General features: G+C 35.8%; 2 protein-coding genes and 1 non-coding gene across 4 annotated transcripts; 1 reads left to right on the forward strand and 2 right to left on the reverse strand.

The window, feature by feature from the left end:
- The first annotated feature begins 466 nt into the window (after positions 1–466).
- Positions 467–3,685, forward strand: LOC133783808 (protein SAWADEE HOMEODOMAIN HOMOLOG 1). The gene is made up of 10 exons (XM_062223429.1): positions 467–622; positions 756–899; positions 1,344–1,429; positions 1,584–1,629; positions 1,763–1,898; positions 1,988–2,159; positions 2,307–2,358; positions 2,947–3,090; positions 3,188–3,307; positions 3,425–3,685. Exons 2-10 carry the CDS (start codon positions 825–827, stop codon positions 3,542–3,544), a joined length of 951 nt encoding a protein of 316 aa, XP_062079413.1. The 5' UTR covers positions 467–622; positions 756–824; the 3' UTR covers positions 3,545–3,685.
- Positions 3,686–13,475: 9,790 nt separating this feature from the next.
- Positions 13,476–13,637, reverse strand: LOC133813368 (U1 spliceosomal RNA). The gene has a single exon (XR_009884384.1). It is a non-coding gene; the product is annotated as a U1 spliceosomal RNA (small nuclear RNA).
- A 908-nt stretch (positions 13,638–14,545) lies between these two features.
- LOC133783818 (probable mitochondrial import inner membrane translocase subunit TIM21) lies at positions 14,546–17,312 on the reverse strand. Of its 2 annotated transcripts, none has more exons than XM_062223440.1 (9): positions 17,177–17,312; positions 16,863–16,984; positions 16,687–16,752; positions 16,584–16,602; positions 16,169–16,332; positions 15,574–15,752; positions 15,440–15,488; positions 15,118–15,237; positions 14,546–15,028 (listed from the first exon to the last, which is right to left on the reverse strand). In XM_062223440.1, exons 1-9 carry the CDS (start codon positions 17,178–17,180, stop codon positions 14,858–14,860), a joined length of 894 nt encoding a protein of 297 aa, XP_062079424.1. In that variant the 5' UTR covers positions 17,181–17,312; the 3' UTR covers positions 14,546–14,857. The 2 variants fall into 2 exon arrangements, with proteins under 2 accessions (XP_062079424.1, XP_062079430.1); XM_062223446.1 differs by having other exon boundaries at positions 14,546–15,035.
- Between the last annotated feature and the right edge of the window lie 3,518 nt (positions 17,313–20,830).

The following is a 20,830-nucleotide window of genomic DNA, read 5'->3' on the forward strand; positions in this document are numbered from 1 at the left end:
TTTTTTGGATTCTATGTTTTTTCTCATTACTTAATTGAACCATGTATTTTGACAAATTACTTTTTGGACCCTATAATTTGTAAAATAGTTAAAATAGAACCCTAAAATCAATTTTGATGAAAAAAAATTGAATATAACAATACAATTTTTAAGCAGAATGATTTTATTTTTGTTCTGAATTGTTAATTTGGTAAATTATTTGTGATTTTAGTTGAGAAAACATTGACCAAAATCGAGTTTAGAGTTCTATTTTAACAATTTTATAAAACATAAAGTCTAAAAAATAATTTGTCAAAATACAGGTCTAAACAAGTAATGGAAAAGAGAGTTACATGTATAAACCCTTACTATATTAAAAAGTCTACAAGAAATTAAGACATCTAACAAGGGTCGAGCCAACCCGGCCCATTGAGCCCAAAAATTTGTCGAGTCAACCCGGCCCATTGAGCCCAAACATAAATACCCAATTCCTCAGAGATAGTTCAGTCGCGTCAGCCTCTTCACAACCTCACCGTCACTGTCCTCGCCGGTGAAGGAAGCGACCACTATCGTCACACTCATCGCCGGGAAATACGCTGGCACGGAAGTTGACCACTCCATCTCCTTCCCTAGTAGACACTTGGTACGAACATTGAGTTTAATCTTAGTTTGCTGATCATGTGTTTTTTAATTTATGCTATTTATTTTATACACAAGAAAAACGACATAAATTGACTAGAAATCTCTCTGTTTATGTGTTTTTTTCTTGTCGTTAGCTCCTCGTTCCTGAAGAAGTAAAATCCAGTACTGAGAGAGCTCACTCTATAGACTCCGTTTCCATCACCATGGCTATGGCAAAATTTGATAAGCGTGGGTCAAGAAATGCTGAGAAATTTAGCTCCGTGTTCACTCTAGCTGAGGTAACTTCGTTTGTTTCATCTTATTTTTCTTCAATTGGTACTTCTGTCTGTAATGACCACATTTTCTTTTTTCCATAACTACTTTAGGGGTTTTCTATTTGGGTTGTGTAGTGCTTTCTCATATCAGTAATGGTGTTACATAAATCTCTTACTTTGGGTTTTGTTATTTTGACAGTTTTCTTCGTGAAGGTTTTTGACTGAAACTTATGCTTGCCAATTATTGGGATTGGGATTAAAGATTTTGAATGATTATTTTATAGCAAATGGAACTGTTTTTTTTTTTGGCCAATAATTTTGCTTAGTAATATCTTAATGTGGACTTTGAGGCTAGCTCAATTATTGATTGGATGAGTATGTGAGAGATGCAGCTTTTAAGTCTATAGATGTATTTTATATAAAAAAAAATGTCTTAATTGGTATTTATTTTGAGTCATTTTGGTGCAGATTCTTGAAATGGACACTCTATACACAGAGATAGAAGAGCAATCACTTGGTCAGCAATTTTGCCAAGACCTTGCAATGAGTTTTAGGTGAATTACCGTTTCAATAATATTGTATGTCTATAATTGAATATAGCCATTTTGTAAGAGTTGTATATATGCATCATGCAATGTCTGATTTCATTAATACGGTTTCTACAACAAAATAGTCTCTTTTCTTACCATAAAATTCTTAGTTTTTCAGTGGTGCAGCTAGTCGTTCTGGAAAATCTACAGTAACATGGGAACAGGTTTATGTTTCATAGTGATAATTATTTCAATATTCTTTGATAATTATTTCAATATTCTTTCTCCTAATCAAAATTTCATTGTTTTGGATTTAATTGAACTTTCTGTGTTATTATGTTAATTTCTGTATTCTAGGTACAAAAATGGTTTTGGGATAAGCATAAAACACTGCACCCAGAAAGTTCCTCACCTGCTGCCCTCGATTTAGTTGTTGATCTTAATCCATCTACTCCAAACAATCCGCCTGAAAGCCCTAAAAAAACTATTCAAGGTCTTCATTTTTCAAACCATTGTTGAATTGGTTCAGTTCTCATTCAATGATTTTGCTAAAACAAGGGGAAAACATGGTTTTAAAAATAGGTGACAGTGTCACGAGTTTTCACGAATTGGCATGTGAAGCTAGACCAGCAAAAGATGACAACACCACGAGTTTTCACGAGTTGGCATTTGAAGCTAGATCAGCAAAAGGTGACAACATCATGAGTTTTCACGAGTTGGCATTTGAAGCTAGATCAGCAAAAGATAATGCATGGTAAGAATCCCTTTGATCAAGTATTATAGAGGTTCATTTATTTGAAATGCCACCTTTGGACATACTTTATTGTTTACTATAAGCAAGATTTATGAAATTGTATATCTTGGAGTTGAACATGCAATTATATAGCCTTTGTTTTTTCAGGTACGATGTTGCTTCATTTCTCACCTACAGAGTTGTTATCACTGGTGAACTTGTAAGATACATCCGTGTTATCATTTTATACTGTATCTTAGCAAAAATCTTAGCTTAACTCCCTTTTGTTTATACCTGCCTTTCTTGCATTCTTTGTTTTATGTGCATTCGACATGTTGCTCGTTTCCCTTTTCTCAAACAGGTATTGGTTTTTATTACTTGTTCAATTTAAGAAGTAGCGTTGAGCTCAAATCTCATCATCCAAAACCCACATTTAGATTTGGTAGGATTGACAATGCATGATGGCCATTACCAAATTTTCCTTCTAATTTTGTAACCCAAGACAAATTCGCAGATTTGACTGTTTTTCTTACTAATTAAGAAAAAAGAAATGAGGAAAAAAAGACATTGCTTTGATTTATAGAATTGTATGTGTGTTTATTTTCATTGCCAGTATAAAACTGATTGCATAGAGCCTTCATTTCTGTGCTTATTAGGAAGTACTAGTTTTATTGCAAGAGGGTGCCCCTAATGAACTTCATGTCTACAATGTTATAACATTTTGGAATGTGCAATATCGTGGAAAAAGATTTACCAAAGGATACTTATTAGCCTTGACAGAAGGGTTTTGTGTCATCATCTCTCACAGGAAGTTCGAGTGAGGTTTTCTGGTTATCATAAGGAAGACGATGAGTGGGTGAACGTGAGAACAAGAGTGCGAGAGCGATCTATTCCATTGGAACCTTCCGAGTGTCACAAGGTTAAGGTCGGGGATCTTGTCCTCTGCTTCCAGGTAATATATTTTTTGCTTTCAGATTTTTCCCCTTGGGATGTGACCAATGATGCATGACAATTTGACAATTCAAATTCTAAATAATGGCTTATTGCAGGAAAGAGACGATCATGCAGTCTACCATGATGCCTATGTTGTGGCGATCCATAGAAAACAACATGATCTGAATAGCTGCCAGTGCAGTTTTGTGGTTCGATATGATGACGATAACACTCAGGTGAGTAAATCGCCCCACCCCACTTAAAGAGAAGTTTCTCTCTCTCTCTCTCTCTCTCTCTCTTATTTCTGTTTATAACTAAAGATGTTGCCTGGTCATGAATTGTTGCAATACCAGGAAAATGTACATTTGGGAAGGATATGTTGCAGGCCAGCAGGATCTGGTTCTTTAGCCAATGCAAATACCCAGAATGAAATATGTAAGGATGAGAATTGGAAGATGTCTTTTCTTTATTGAGGGGTTTTTATTTCCTGTTTCCTTTTGGATTTGGTGTATGACTTGTAAAAAGGTGTTTGGCTATTGATGCATTCTGATGGCATGGATTTGGCATTGAAGAAATAGATGAGAATCAAGTAAGAAAATTATTATTTGTATTAAGCTGTTTGCTTAGAAAGCTGGGAATCAAAATTATTTTATCAAATAAATTGATAGACATAATATTAAAAATAACATGTTTATTAATGTATATGTTATGGGTGATGTATTTTTGTAAAATTAATAATACTAAATTTTAGCAATAGATAAAGTGGTTCTTCCAAACAGAAAATTCTCTCCCTTTGGTAAAGCTTGTTGTTGCAAAATGTATAGAAAGAGAAGGTGGCCGCAACAAATAAATTCACTAATTCATGCGTTCACTCCACAGAAAATTTCAGGTTGTACGCTTGATAAAGGCTATAATTTAAGAAAAATGCTAGGCATATTAATATTAAAGATTTCAAAATAATATTATATTTTGGTACTTTATCCAAAATATCTTTTACTATTTATTCCCTCATTTATCTCTTCTCTCTCTTTTATTTTACTCTCTCTCACCTCACAACAATACTACACTAAATATTGTATTTCGATCATATCCAAATATGACATAATGTTGTATATTCTCCAACAATGAGTTTACATGTTTGTAAACCGTTTCACCATGATCCAAATATCCACAATCATCGCAAAGTTGTTTATCACATATATAGGGGCATAGTAGTTTTGACCACAAGTGAACATCCATTGTTATGCTGCAACCTCAACATGGTTTGGATTACTATGTCTCCTCATTTTGACACGAATAAGAGATTCCATCACCACTTTGTCTTCACTAACTCTTACGTGTTTTCTTTCTTATTTTGTGAATCAGTTCTCTGTGTTCTTCTTCCCCAAAGTTAATCAATGTACAACCATATCAAAATTGGATAAATATAAGGGGAAATTCCATTTTATATGAATTTTTTTAATAAAGTTTGCAAAAATATGAATTTTTTTTTAAAAAAAAAGTTGTTTTAGGCCATAGTTTTACTCTTATTAATCAAGTTTCCCTCAGTTAGCAATTTCCCATTCTTTCTTTTTTCTAAGAAGAGTAAATATATTAATTTGGTTTAAGTATTCAATAAGTTTTAGAGTACGAGTTGTGATAAATTGGGCTTGGTTCCAATCGTATTGGAAGGGAAAAGTTGAGAACTACTCACTTTTAAGAATAGTTAACTAAAATTAGACACTAAATATATTATAGTTAAATTGGAAATGTATTTTAATTGTAGCGAAAAAAAACATAAAGGGGTATAATGGGTACTAAAATAAGAGTTAAAAATAGTGAATAAATATTAAAGGGAAATTTCACTTTTTATCTCTAATAATACCTAATATTACCAAAAAATCCCAACATTAATAATATTTTCAAATTAATGCTAAACTTTCCTCCCATACCCAAAATACCCCTCCCATTATATCAAAAATTCACAAAACCTTCTCTTCCACTCTCCTCCCTCTCTCTCTCTAATTCTCACGAAATCTCCATAAAACCTACAATTTTGTATAATTTTCTTGTCAAAATCATTGTTAGTTATCTCCATTGTTTCTGTGAATTCGTTAATATCAAAGGCAACATCTATTTTGAGAGTTTTTGGAGGAGAAAAACCATGGGTAATGAGATTTTACATTTTGTGTTGGGTATTATTTGTTTACATTTTTTTTGGCTATTTTGAACAGATCTGAGCCTATATTGGTGTATTTTTCGGGATTTTTTTAGAGATTCCGCGATCTGTGTTTTTCTGGGTTTTCTGCAATTTTTTTGCTCGATAGAAGCTCGATAACGGTTCGATAACGGTTCGATGGTATGTAGAAGAAGGTCTTTGTAAGAGCTCGATGTTAGCTCGATAATAGCTCGATAATAGCTCGATAGGTTCGGTTTAGTGCTCGATGGAAACTCGATAAGGGTTCGATAAGGGGTCGAATGGATCTATAATATGTGAGCTCGATAGTAGCTCGATATGAGCTCGATAGGGTTCGATTGAGGGTTTGGTTGTGTTTTATGGTCGGTTTTGAGAAATGATAGCTCGATGCTAACTCGATAATAGCTCGATATGGGTTCGATGGAGGGTTGGTTAGGTATATGTTCTGTTTTGAAAAATGGTAGCTCGATGATAACTCGATAATAGCTCGATAGGGGTTCGATGGAGGGTTTGGTTAGGTTTGTGTTCTGTTTTGAGAAATGGTAGCTCGATTCCAACTCGATAATAGCTCGATAAAGCTCGATAATGTTATTTTTTATTGCATTTCTGGAAAAATGACAGTTTTCCTGACAATGTTAATGTTTTTTTTTCCAACACAGGCTCTATTGTCTACGTTTTTGTATCCTACAATGGTGTTTGGGAATTACAAGGGAATAAGTGGATTTTCAAGGACCCTCAATGCACGGTGATACCGATGGAGGATACTGTAACGTACTTGCAACTTCTTGACATATTGCACAAGGAACTTAAAGTTGATAAACAGATGTATGAGTTGAAATTGGAGGTTCCTTACACTTGTGGCGACCAACCGTTTACACCCGTTCATGTTGAAAGTGATCTTGGTGTCCGTGCATTCATAGGAGTAACATCTAAAGAAAGGTTGGCCTTGTGTGTCACTCCTGTTAAAAAGATTGTCATTGCAGACCCATATTCCACTCCCGGACCTGAGGGAGCAGCCAGTACTTTAGGATTTCCTATTGGTGACCTGAGGGACAACCAGTATGAGTACAACCCCTATGTGAATGACGATCCGGTAGCCGAACACAATGAGGAATTAGGAGACAATTCGGTGGATGATGATCTATTAGCTGAACATTTGCAAGTAGAAGAAGCACAAGAACAACCAATACGTCATATTGCACGGACGAACCCACCAAGTCAAGGACGCCGAACACCTGGCACCAGCTCTAGTCGTCATGGTGGAACAGAATATAACTATACAGGGAACATTTCAATATGTTCAACAGAAGATCACAGAAAATGGAGTGCTCCCATGTTTACAAAAGAAGATATCATAGCTTGTAGTCGTTCTGAATCACCCTCATCCGGTATAGCGTTGGGGGAATTACATCTTGGGAAGACATTTGAGAACAAGATGGAATTGAAAACCAAAGCGGCTCTCTTTGCAATGAAGAATAATTTTGAGTTTATGGTTAAGAAGTCTGGTACTGATGTGTTGTATATCACCTGCAAGGATCCTGATTGTGGTTGGAGAATAAGAGGGAAAAAAGTAGCGCGATCAGAGATGTTTGAGATCACTGTTTATAATAGTGTACATACTTGCTCACTAGAATTGCGACAAAAAGACCACCGTCAAGCAGCACCTTCTGTCATTGGGCACCTTATCAAGAACAAATATGCTACTGATGGCACTAGCTATCCACCAAACAGCATAAAGGAGGATATGAAGAATAATTTTGGGATCGATATGAGTTATATTAAGGCTTGGAGATGCAGAGAGAAGGCACTCGGTTATGTTAGGGGGACACCTGAAGAATCGTACTCCAAGTTACCTTCTTACCTGTACATGCTGCAGCAAAAGAATCCAGGTACAATTACTGATTTTGTCACAGATGACGGTCGCTTTCTTTACTGTTTCTTCTCACTCGGAGTTTGTAGAAGGGGATTTACATCATGTCGTCCTGTTATATGTGTGGACGGCACTTTCTTAAAGTCAAGGTACGGTGGCCACATGTTGTGTGCTGTCGCATTGGATGCGAATAACCACATTTATCCAATTGCATTCGCGATTGTTGACAGTGAGAATCATGCTTCTTGGAAGTATTTCATGATGAAATTGAAGGAAGCCATTGGAGTTGTTGATAATCTGTCTTTTGTTTCAGACAGGCATGCTAGCATTATTCATGCTCTTGAGTTGGTCTTCCCCGATGCCTACCACGGCGCATGCTACCATCACATAAGTATGAATGTAATCGCTAAGTTCAAGACCGATCACTGTCACAAGGAGATGTATAATGCGGCATATGCATTTCGGAAGTCAAAATTTCACAGGTTCTTCAATAATATAAAGCAAATGGATCCTGCCATAGCTCAATATCTCGAGGGTATTGGCTTCGATAAGTGGACTCGTGTATACTTTCCTGGGAATCGATACAATGTAATGACAAGCAACTACGCTGAAAGTTTCAACAACAAAACCAGAGACGCAAGAACCTTCCCAGTCACTACTTTTGTGGAATTCATTCGTTTCACAATTCAGTCATGGTTTGCCGCGCGTCGTGAGGAGGTAGAGAAGTGCACATCGAAATTAGCAACAACATATGAGAAAGATGTCTCAGGCATTGCGGATGATGCAAGGTACTTGAAAGTCCATCCTCTTGGACAGTTTGAATTTCATGTGGTAGACCCAGAAGGTGATGGTGAGGTGAATTTGATGACCAAATCATGCTCTTGTGGTCAGTTTCAAATAATGGGTTACCCTTGTGTTCATGGTGTGGCTGCGGCCATGTTGCGCAATGTCAACATTTACTCACTGTGTTCACCATATTACACTACTGAGATGTGGAGGGAGTCTTACAAAGAAACAATTTACCCAACTGGCAATGAGGATGATTGGGAAGTTCCCGAGAACATAGAGAAAATGCAAGTTGGGGTTCCCGTTGAAAAACAACCAGTTGGTCGACCGAAGAAGAATAAGGTGGGAAGAAGGAAGACAAACCGCACTCCATCGAATGGAGAAATCATTCCCAGTCATCGCAAGTGTAGCATGTGTGGTGGTCTTGGCCACAACAGGGCTACATGCAAAGCTAGGCTTTAAACTTTTTTTTCCCATTTGAACTTGTTGTATTAATAAACTCTTTTTATTTGATTTTTCTGAAAAGTTATGTTTATGGCAAAGCTAGGCTTTAAACTCTTTTTTCCCATTTGAACTTGTTGTATTAATAAACTCTTTTTATGAAGGTAACAAATTTTGATAATTCAATAACAGTTCGATATAGCTTGATATTAGCTCGATAACAGCCCATGAAAATTATAAAAAAATGTGAACAACAAACTGTACATGTAAAGACCCTGTATATATACAATCATCAAGGTAACAAATTTTGATACCACAAGTCTGTGGTCCACTTGTTCCTGAACACCTCCATATTTTCATCGCAGATAGCTTCCAATGGAAGACCGACCATTAGATGCTCAATATACTTGATAGCATACACACCACAATCCCCACTGTAAAAAAAAAAAATATATTAAGTGCACATTACTATAAATTTAGTTAGAAACAAAATTAGTATGAAGATGATGTTTGTTACCTTCTCTTTGACTGAGGGAGCTCGTGTTTCTGTTTGCGACGCAATGTGAACTGATGCGGCCTATTTCCTGCTGATGGAATCTTCAACATCAAGCTATCAGTAAACAGTTTACTCTGCATTAACAGAGAAGGTAGCATAAAGCACCATGGACTCATAATATCCTCAAGCTTTGCGTCACTAATCACCGAGTTGTCTGAATCGTAAACAGTCAGAGTCCAACTAGAAATGGAAGCCTCAATGGCAAACCAATGTTGTTGTCCATAGTTCTGGCACCAATATACATCCTCAACTCCTCCCCAAGATGCCAGAAACTGCTGCTCGATGCCGGTCAACATGGACATAATGTCAGCATCCCAATAATACTTTGTTTTGTCGGCTGTTTTCTTGAACTGATCATATCGGGCAGGTATCACTTGTGAGAAATAACTGTTCATCACAACTGCATTCTGTCGATATATATTGGGAAAATACTTGCGACGCATACGAAGCATGTGTTCTGCCGCATCAATATGCTGCAAAAGAGAGTACGATAAAAAAATTAGCAAAAACCATCATAAAATGCTGATGTCGAGCTCCATCGAGCTCACATCGAACTCATATCGAGCTCATATCGAGCCAGTATGAAACAGTAAAAAAACAAACTACTTTAACATCCCTATCGAGCTACCATCGAACTACTATCGAGCTCACATCGAGCCAGTCTGAAACAGTAAAAATAACCTACTTTAACATCCCTATCGAACTACCTATCGAGCCATCATGAAATAGTAAAGACAACCTATTTTAACATCCCTATCGAACTCCCTATCGAGCTCAATCGAGCTCATATCGAACTCACATCGAGCTTTTAACATCCCTATCGAACTACTATCGAACTAATATCGAGCTCACATCGAGCCACTCTAAAACAGTAAAAAAAACAATCTATTTTAACATCCCTATCAAACTACCTATCGAGCTCCATCGAGCTCACATCGAGCCACTCTGAAACAGTAAAGAACAACCCCTATTTTAACATCCATGTCGAACTACTATCGAACTCCTATCGAGCTCACATCGAGCCAGTATGAAACAGTAAAAATAACCTACTTTAACATCCCTATCGAACTACCTATCGAGCGCACATCGAGCCATCATGAAATAGTAAAGACAACCTATTTTAACATCCCTATCGAACTCCCTATCGAGCTCCATCGAGCTCACATCGAGCCACTTTGTTAAGGGAATTTTCACTATCGAACTCATATCGAACTCACATCGAGCTTTTAACATCCCTATCGAACTAATATCGAGCTCACATCGAGCCACTCTAAAACAGTAAAAAAACAATCTATTTTAACATCCCTATCGAACTACCTATCGAGCTCCATCGAGCTCACATCGAGCCACTCTGAAATAGTAAAGAACAACCCCTATTTTAACATCCATGTCGAACTACTATCGAACTCCTATCGAGCTCACATCGAGTTAGTAAAAATAAAACATGTAAAATTGAAAATAGTCCATAATTAGGTATAAATTGCTTACCCCATCATTGAGCCACGACTGGGGTGTCTTCAACGTCAGAAACCATGCTGGACCGTGACTCCCAGTCTTTACATCCCGCGGGGTCTTGTTGGGCATGTCTCCAAGAAGCCACTTGCACATTGTCCTATACTGTTTGGGATCTGGCTTCTTGAGAGGGTCCAGCACATGTGTAGCCTCTTGTGTAGCCTCGTCTGCTGGTGCAGCTGCAGCAGTGCGAGGTCTTTTCCTCGTGGGATCCGTATAGTCCTCAAACCAATCTGGCTTGCGTCTTTGGCGTCTAGCCCTCTGAAACTGAACCCCAGCAACATCCTCAGGGTTGACAATAATGACTCCCGGAGTCTCAGCATCTGGTGTCACAATGATGGTAGGGGGCGTCGTTGGATCATCAACATAGTCTAGCGGAAGATCCAATGACTCTGACTCTGAATCTTCATTGGACCCCCTCGGTTTCTCCTTAACAAATGTCAGGATCTGACTGAGTACGTCCAAGATCACTGACTGGTTCTTCAAGAGGGTCTCCTGTCGACCCTCGACTCTGTCCAACCGCTCAATCAAGTCGGCCAGCTCAGGGGCTGAGGCTGAGGCTGGTGGTGGGGTTGGTGTTGGGGCTGACACTGAGGCTGGGGCTGATGTTGGGGCACAGGTTGATGCTGGGGCTGAGGCTGGGGCTGATGTTGGGGCACAGGTTGAGGCTGGGGCTGAGGCTGAGGCTGGGGGAATAGGAGGGGTGGGACCTGCAACCTCCTCCCCCGGGGCAGCATCAATAAATATCTTGGCTGCCTCGGCAGCCTGAGAAACTTTCTCTGCCATTTTCTCAAAAGTCGCATCCTCCTCCTCATCAGTCTCCGAGGGATCCTGGCCAAGCCCAGGATAAAGGGGAAGATCTCCCTCAGTCAAAGACAAGTAATAGTCTTTTTCTGCTGGCCGAGGCTTCAACATCGGAAGAACAATTAACTGCAAACAACATAAAACATTTGGTTAACTCAAATAATGATAAAATATAAGCATATAGATAAAAAAAAACAACATAACTTACATTCTTCTTCAATAATATCGGTGCGATGACGGACTTGGTGAAATCCTTGTTCTTCCGATGCGACCAGCTAAGCATCCTCGGGAACATGTTTCCCGAGCTCACAACAAGCTCCACCGCAAGCTGTTGGATAGCCTCATATGCCCAGTACTGTAAGGCGGGGGCATAACCATACATACTGTATTTGGACTCTTGCTGCACCTTGGCATCCTTCTTGGCATCATAGTTGGCCTTTTGCTTCACCATGTCCTTCTTACAAGAATGCAATAGCCTCCTATAAGAGTACTTCCCCCATGGATAGCTGAAGAAGTACTCTACATTCTCAACAATTTTTAGAATATCTCGCCAAATGTGCAGTTTTCCCTCAATGGCATTCAGAACCCCCTCAACAAACAGACATAGACCAAGCTTGTACACATCTTCCACAACCGTACAAGTCTTGAAAGCATGGTCCACCTGTGACAGCTTTACTTTCTCAGCATCGTTGAAATACTCCTTTATCAACCGATCGCTGAGATTACGCCCTTCCAACTCTTCTGGTGACGGGAAGGCACTGAAATCCAACCCCGTCACCAGGGCAAACTCTCCCATGCCGAATCTACAAGACTTCGACCCCAAGAAAAAATGCACCTCATCTTCGTTGTTGCTGGCGATTTTCCTCAGCAACAGTTGATGCACCAAGACTCCGGAGAAATTAAACTCCGAAGCCAAAAAGAATTGCTTAAAAGGGGATTCCTTAGCCCTTTCAAGCAGCCCGAGCTCCAAAAACCTGGTCTTGATGTGATTTAAAGTACTACTACCCCGATATGTCACTCGACCAGGAAAGTGATCACTGAACGGAACAAGCAACTTAGGCATCTGTAACAACACATGAAATTTTTTTTGTAAGAAAACAGAATAAAAAAAATTTCAAAAAAACACTGAAATAAGTTGTCATCGAGCTCTATCGATCTCTATCGAGCTATCATCGAGCTGAAACATACCCTATCGAGCACTATCGAAAAACTATCGAGTTCCATCGAGAAATATCAACAACCTAAATTTATCGAGCCTATCGAGCCAGCATCGAGCCTATCGAGCTAAGAAAAATCTGTCTGTCTAGATAAATAACCATCGAGCTACAGTCTAGTCTCATATCGAACCATTATCGAACCTATCGAGCTATGAAAAATCTGTCTGTCTAGATAAATAACCATCGAGCTACAGTCTAGTCTCATATCGAACCATTATCGAACCTATCGAGCCCTTGTAATATAATACAACATATCCTACCGAGCTCTTATCGAGCTCATGTCGAGCTCATATCGAGCCATAATCGATCCATCATCGAACTGTTCAAACTACCTTATCGAGCCTACTATCGAACCATAATCGAACCTATCGAGCCACTGGTTCAAACCCAGAAAAATTTCCCACAAAATCGGACAACCCATTCCACAAATCACAGATTCAACAACGATATAAAGCAAATATGGACTTGGGTTCAAGATTTTACCTTAGTTTTTTAAACTTTGAAGGAAATATGCTCCGTGGGTCTCGGGTTTGACAGAAAAATGGGAGTTTGCAGTGGGCTCGAGATCGCCGGAGAAATGGGAGAAGGTGGGGGCTCGACGGAGAAGGTGGGAGCTCGACGGAGATGCGGGCTCGACGGCTCGACGGAGATGGCGGCTCGACGGCTCGACGGAGGTGGGGGTTCGATGGTTTTTGGGGGATTTTTGTGAGACTGAAAGAGAGAGAAACCGAGACTGAGAGAGAGAAGGCTGAGATTGAATGGGAAGGGTATTTTCGGTAGGAGGGAAAAGCTTAGCATTAATTTGAAAATATTATTAATGTTGGGATTTTTTGGTAATATTAGGTATTATTAGAGATAAAAAGTGAAATTTCCCATATTAAAATGGGTACCAAATCTAATTAGAATTGTCCGGTTATTTTATGAATAATAATTAGTCAATTAAAATTTTATAACTAGTAACTTAACAAAATCAACCATATAATTAAAATGATATAAATTATGATAACAACTAAAATTAGCTGTAAGATTAGAACTGAATTAGAGAGGGGCCGCGCGAACGCAGGCCCCCACTACCACAAATTATGACGTTGGCTCTCCCAACTTGGGGAGACCATAAGCCAGCACCCCTCCTAAGTGCAATGGAGGTCACTGGCCTAGGCCACGAGCCTACTTGATCGCCCGTTGACCCCGTCCAGGTAAGTATGTTGTACCGCAATCTTTCCTTCAACTTTATAGCCTCACTCTCTTCCCCATTTTTGTATCTTTCCGATGTGGGACTTTCTTCCACTACTTCACACCAAAGCTTTCAAAATATATAGCTTTTTTTCAGGGGATTTCATATTATAAATTATAATACAGTATTTATTTAAGAAACGAACAATTATAACACGTTATTTGTACCTTTAAATTAAATTTAAGTATCTTGTTTATTAAGAAAAACTTAAAATGAGAAGAACGCATATTAAACGACATATTCTTCACTTTCTTAAAATCTATTATGTTAATTTCTTTTCATTTTTTTCTTCTTAAAAAAATACATATTTATGCGTATACAATTTTATATATTTCTTATTCTTTTTTTAGATTAATGATCGTAATAAAAATTTAAATTATATAAATTGCTTGTGCGTATTTTTAAAAACTAGAAATAAATAAAAAGTTCGGTATAAATTTCAAGAAGTCTTATGTTCCATTTAAATTATTTTATAGAATGCCTTTATAATAATATTACATATATTACAATGTCAATATAATATCCCTTGCTATATCATTTTTAAAGAGAACCTTAACATAATGGAAACAAACCCCAAATCACATATTTAAACTACCCTTTTAAGTACAATATAAGCACTATAATTGATGAGAATTTTTTAAAACTAATACATACTAAATTAAACACCACTACAATCAAACTTTTTTATTTGTATTGCATTGCCCCAGTTGAAAATTTTGTGACATGCCCTTTGTATTGAAACAAAAACATCTGACTCTGAGGCTGAGCAGATCAGAACATTTGCTATAGAAATTTGCATGAAAAAACACATTAAATTAGAGCATTGGTATTTTAGATTGTTTATGCAAATTAGGTAACAATAATTGTATACTCGATCATCAAAGCAAACCAAACGGGTACCATAGTTCTCAACATCTCGAAATCAAAAATAAGATACAAAAAATTCTCGATGGTCAATGCCACTATAATTATTGTTTCAACAGATCAAAACATTGTAAATTTGGGCCTCAAAAACTTAGAGAAGAAAAATAAACAATTTATACCTCAACTCAACCCTTTCGAGAAAAAATTGGGATGAAAAAGAAAACAGTTATTAACATAACTATGCTTCTATGCCATATTAATTTGGCACAGATGGAAACATTGTTATGGGACCTTTCTTATTCTTCGCTGGGAAGAGTGACTGAATCTTAAGCTGGAGCATAAGCTGGTAAGTATGACTCTAAAATCAACTGTTTAGGGGAAGGTGATTTGATATCAACAATCAAGTAAGTAAATTTCCATTGTTTGTCTGCTTGGTCTTTGTACATCTCGGCAAAGACTTTCCCAGCTCCATTAGGTCCACGAATATAAAAGTTCACCTATATACTAATGTGATCAGCAAAGGCACAAGTAAATTTCCCACAGAATAAAACGTCGCTTCTATCTAATATGTATGTATTTGCATTACCTCTACATGTTCCACGCCCTCTTCATCAGTCCATGCCCTGTTGGGAATGCGTTGGCGAGCAGCACGATTTCTACTTTCTTGACCATATCCCGTGATAGGGTAACCAACTCTCACCCTTACCTGGTAAATATTAACAAATTCATAAGAACACGAAGATAATATAACATGTACCAAGATGTAAGTTTTATCTACTCTCTTTGTTCTTATTTCCATGGGAAGTGGAGAAGCTTCCTCTAATGTGAAAAATGATTTTTCAGTTTTAAATATTAAAAGAGATAAAGCTCTACGCTGAGGGTGGAAAAGAACATAGCAATTTACTGACCTCAACATCATCTTGAACTCTCTTTAGAGCCTTGCCAAATATTTTATACCTATAAAAGAACATATTTTTACATCAACGTTTGACTAAATGCAAAACTGCTACAGCAACAGACAGGCAACCACTATGACACTTACTCTTTGGGTTCAAATATGAGCTCCTTGAAAACAGCATATCCTGCAGCTGCAGCAACACCAAGTCCCGCAAGAATGATAAGACTGTAGGAAGCCCCTTCTGTAAATGATACTGGCTTCTCTGGAATATTATATGTTGGAGCATCAAAGGGATCCTCAACGGTAGATATGTCTTTTTTAGTCTGTCAAGGGACATATAGAACAAGCCAAGATACGTTAAAGTTTAAACAACCAAATAACCATAAAAACTGATAATAGATGGGAAATCAAATGCTGATATCATAGATAATGAAATATGAATATTCCTATACCTATTATAAGGAGGTCTTCCAAGTGTTTAAAAAAGCTAAATCAAATTTTAAAGTTTGTTGAAGAAAAAAGATTCAAATGAAACAACTTAAATTAGAATGTATAATTTCTATGAACTGTAAGAAAACAAAGAGTTATAACTTGTCAACTATAATAAAAACGATTTCTATAGTCCTTGCGTTCAGTGATTATTCGGTACTAAAGCCAATATGAAGTGGAAATTTTTTTCTTAAAAAAATAGCATGTTGACATTGGAGATATAATACAAGATTTCAATTCAGACTCAAACCTCTTTGGAATTTTTTCTTGGTTCCTTTGGAGCCTGTGATGATATGGATCTAGCTAAACTGGGAGTCCTAGTGCTTCCCCAATAATTTTTCATGAGTTGTGAATGCGACCATGGACGAACTATACATTCTCTTGTATACTGCCTTTGATGAAGATGAGTAAATTCTGCCAAACATTGTTGCCAAGAAAAACAAAATCATTGTCCCTCTCTATCTTTGGTATTAGTAAGTGAATTGATCTGGCAACAAGCGCATAACCCGAAATACAAAATTGAGTGCCTGAAATTGCCAAGAACTCATTCTCATCCACCATTTAGCTTCCTCAATAATACAATTGTTCTAATCAACTCATAGTAATTAACTAACACAACAAAAACAAGTTGTAAAGTCGAATTCAACCATAATGTAATCACTAACCGTTATTTCTAAGTAGGACCTGCATAATAAAGTTAACAAAAAACAATCAGTTTGATTGTAAGCTATAGAACAAAAATTAAGGAGCAAGACCCACAAACCTCACCTTTGTGATATCATTCTTATTTACATTAAAATGTGTTTGTGAGCCTGATTTTATCACTCCCATCAGCTGCATTATCAAAAAGTAAATTTGCATTTGAATACAACGATTTCATATAAAATTAAGCAAATATAACTTTTAATTAATGATGAGCACAAAAGAAGCAAAAAAAATTATACTTTATCTGGTATGATCTCAGTTGAGTGAAAAGCACGGTACTCCCGCCATTTCTGTCTCAGTACGGCCCTCAAAACTTCAGTCTCCTTCTTTCTCCATAACTCCATAGCAGACTTGTACGAACCTAAAATCACCATAAACAACGCTATCCCTCAACTCCCAGAAATAAATAGTTATAAAAAAATGGTATCTAATGTATGGACTAATCGCCAAAACAAAAGTGAAATGAGACGAGAAATACTCGAGTTACTTTTCCAGAGAATTTGAATTTCTTACATCAAAAGCATTAAATTTCAAGAAGCTGTTGCTCACTTACCCATGGTGGCTTGGAAAATTCGGTTGGGTTACCCAAATGGTGTTCTGGTCTGGCTATTGATACTCGAAGCCCTAAGCCCTTACTGTTGAACGACTCGAGAGAAGGAAACCACTAAAACCCTGATCGGAGCTCCGATTACTTTCGTTGGAGCAGATAAGAAACCCGACTTGGATTGGGCTAGGTTGTTTCAACTATTTATTGGGCCGACGTAAATTGGGCTTAGCAATTTTCGACTTTCCATTGGGCCAGCCCTAAACACTAGGGTTCTCTTCCAGGCTTTTCGAGGAGAATGATGGTCTCAGACCGAGGAGGATTGGGCTTAGTTCTGTGGGGTTTTTTTATGTTTATTTTTACATTTCGATTCCTAAAGTTTTTTTTTTAATACCATTTTAGATCATGTTTTTTGTCTCATTACCTGTTTGGACTTTGTGTTTTGATAAATTATTTTTTGGACCCTATGTTTTGTAAAATGGTTAAAATACAATCCTAAACTCAATTTTGATGAATAAAAAATTGAATATAACAACACAGTTTTTAAGCAGAATGATTTTATTTTTGTTCTAAATTGTTAGTTTGGTATTTGTAATTTTAGTTGAGAAAACATTGACCAAAATCGGGTTTAGGGTTCTATTTTAACTATTTTACAAAATATAGGGTCCAAAAAGTAATTTGTCAAAATACAGGGTCCAAACAGGTAATGAGAAAAAACACAGGGTCCAAAAAAATATAAACTTTTTTTTTGTCAATTTTACTCATTTAAGTTTTTAAAAATACAATTTTAAAGTTTCATAATTACAAAAATACAATTTCAACTAGACATCAACCCTGCAGCAATACTGTGTTTAAAAAACAACTTAAAATCAACTAGACTCTAACCCCACAACAATACAGTATTGAAAAAAACACATGTAAATCAACAAAAAATAAACTAAAAAACAACATTGAGAAACTTATTATTACATTATAAAATGTGTCAAAAATAAATTAAAAATATATATCAGAACGATTGAACATAAACTCAAAATGAACTAAAAACACAATATTAAAAACTTATCACTGCATTGTAAAAGGTGTTAAGAAAAAATAAAAATTTACTCAATTATAAATCAACTAAACATCAAACTAAAATATACTTAAAGATAACTAAACACATACCCAAAATAAACTCACACAACAACAATAAAAAAGGGCAGCTTACACATTTATACTTATAAGAATAAATAATAACAATTTTGTTAGAGATAAAATAATATAACCAAAGTATATTAATTATTGTTGTATATAACTGATTTCATTTGATTTAATAAAATATTACACTTCTTTAATTTACTCATAAACTTAACAACTTTCCTAAAATAGCTTAATTAATCAATTTGTTGATTTATTACTAATTTATTTTATATAAGATTTGACTACTAAAAAATCGTTATTATTATTTGAACAATGAATGTGAAGCTACAACCAACTTGAAGATCATACCAACATTAAGGTGGCATGGATTATTGAGAAAATCAAGTATTTTGGGTACCGATTGGTAGTTATTTATTGTTTATGTTATTTTTCTTCTTATTTTTCATCCAAATCTAATACAAAATTTAGACTTTTACCCAACTTCTATATTATTGGATGCATCTGATATTAATAAAAACTTTCATTTTATGAATATTATAGCACACTTGTGATTTATATATTTTATTTTATAGATGATCTATAAAATTTTATTTTATTTATATATTCTATAAAACTTTCATTTTATAGATGTTCTCTTTCATACTTTGACGTTTATTATGGCTAATTTCTTTTAGGACATTCATATTTATTATAGGATATGACATACAATTTATTTGGTCTTAATTTTTATATTGCTTACATATTCAATTTATATGTAAGAAAACTAAATGTAGCTTTTATTTTATTAAATATTACCCAAAAGTATATAATTATATAAAAAGGTACCATTCAGTATATAATTAAATAAATGATGATTTTCTATGTATAACGTAATAATTTAGTGGTAGTTTTTTTTTAAATTTTGATGTTGATAATGTTATTTTCATTGGATATTAAAAAGTGTTTTTTTAATTATTTATATCATCAAGGTTATGCTTTTATTGTATGTAGGATACCAAAGGGTATTAAAAATAAGAAAAGAAAAAAAGTATTTATAAAAAAAAAATTATTGATGGACACGAATTAGTATTTTTCTATTTGTTAAATTAATCATTTTTATACTATATATGTTTGCAAGTATGTTAACAATAGATATATTTTTTTTTATGTAATATACTCATAAGTATGTATTTATATATAAAGTTTGGAAAAAGTATTCAAATTAGTAAACAAATACATTTAGCTACCCATAAGTATCACTGTTGTTAGATTGAAGTTGCTAGTGTTTTCTTTGTTGTTCTTGTTTGTATTTAACTTGATTGCAGTAGAATCTTGTTGTTGTAATCCAACAAATACCATAATTACATTTGACATAGAATGGATTTCAATTAATTGGGATTGACATATGAGATGAGAGTATCAATTGACTACCCGTAAGTAACAATTGCCAAGTATTGATACAGGGAACTTTCAAGAGCAACGTGTTACATTTAGTTACCATTATACATATAAAAGTATCCAAAAAAAGGAAAATATTTAACAAATTATGGTTATGACTAACTGGGTCTTTCAAAAACAAAAATATATGTAACATTTACATAATAATTTGATGCAAATAAGCATCTAAAAACAGTAGTAGATTTATATACTATTGAGTATTTAGCTATTATTTTGATAAATACAAGTATCCAAAGTAACATTTACCTACTAATTTATTCAGGTAGACATCACACCTACTAATTTATTCAGGTAGACATCCAATTCAGTGATTTAGATACTATTAAGTATTAAGTTATTATGTTGGTAAATATAAATGTTTAAAATAACTACAAAATTCAAAACAAAAACTAGTTAATAATGAAACCAGTTGGAAAATGCTCTAAAATTAATGTACTAATTTTTAAGATTGAAAAACAAAAAAAAACACCTCAGTAAACACCCAGATCGGGTTCGCCGGAAATATCGCCGGCTTTGTCTTCTTCTCCGGCGACGGCGACTCTATGGTTGAGTTTTGCTGCTTTCCAACCCTTCTCTTGCTTGGAAAATGATCCCCTTATGTCCAGAACTTCAAAACAATAGACCCCAGCCCAAAAAGATGTCCGTAACCCCTTGTTCCGAAGTCTTCTTCTCCAAGTCTGGTGTACCGCCAAAAATAGAGCTCAAAATTAGTTTTTCTTGCTCTAGACCATTTCAGCCCGTTTCTTCACATCAAAACCGATTATTGGAGTCCACTAAGCTTGTTTATCACCAACCACGCACACCATACACTCTTGAACACACTTAAATCCAAAATTATCCAAGAATATGCATTTTCTTGGATAAAAATGGTGAATCACAATCCGAGGCTTTATAAATGTATTTCTCACACACAAAATGTTTATTTCCTCCCCTAGAATGATTCTACAATGTTCATTACTGCCCAGATTTTTCCCAAGTGCAAGAACTCAAAAATTTCTTCTCTTTTAAAAAAAAACGATAATAACACTCTCTCTCTTCAATCCTTTGATTCCCTCAATATTCCCACGATTTCTCCATCAGATTATC

Source organism: Humulus lupulus, chromosome 1, assembly GCF_963169125.1.
Source record: "Humulus lupulus chromosome 1, drHumLupu1.1, whole genome shotgun sequence".
NCBI lineage: Eukaryota > Viridiplantae > Streptophyta > Magnoliopsida > Rosales > Cannabaceae > Humulus > Humulus lupulus.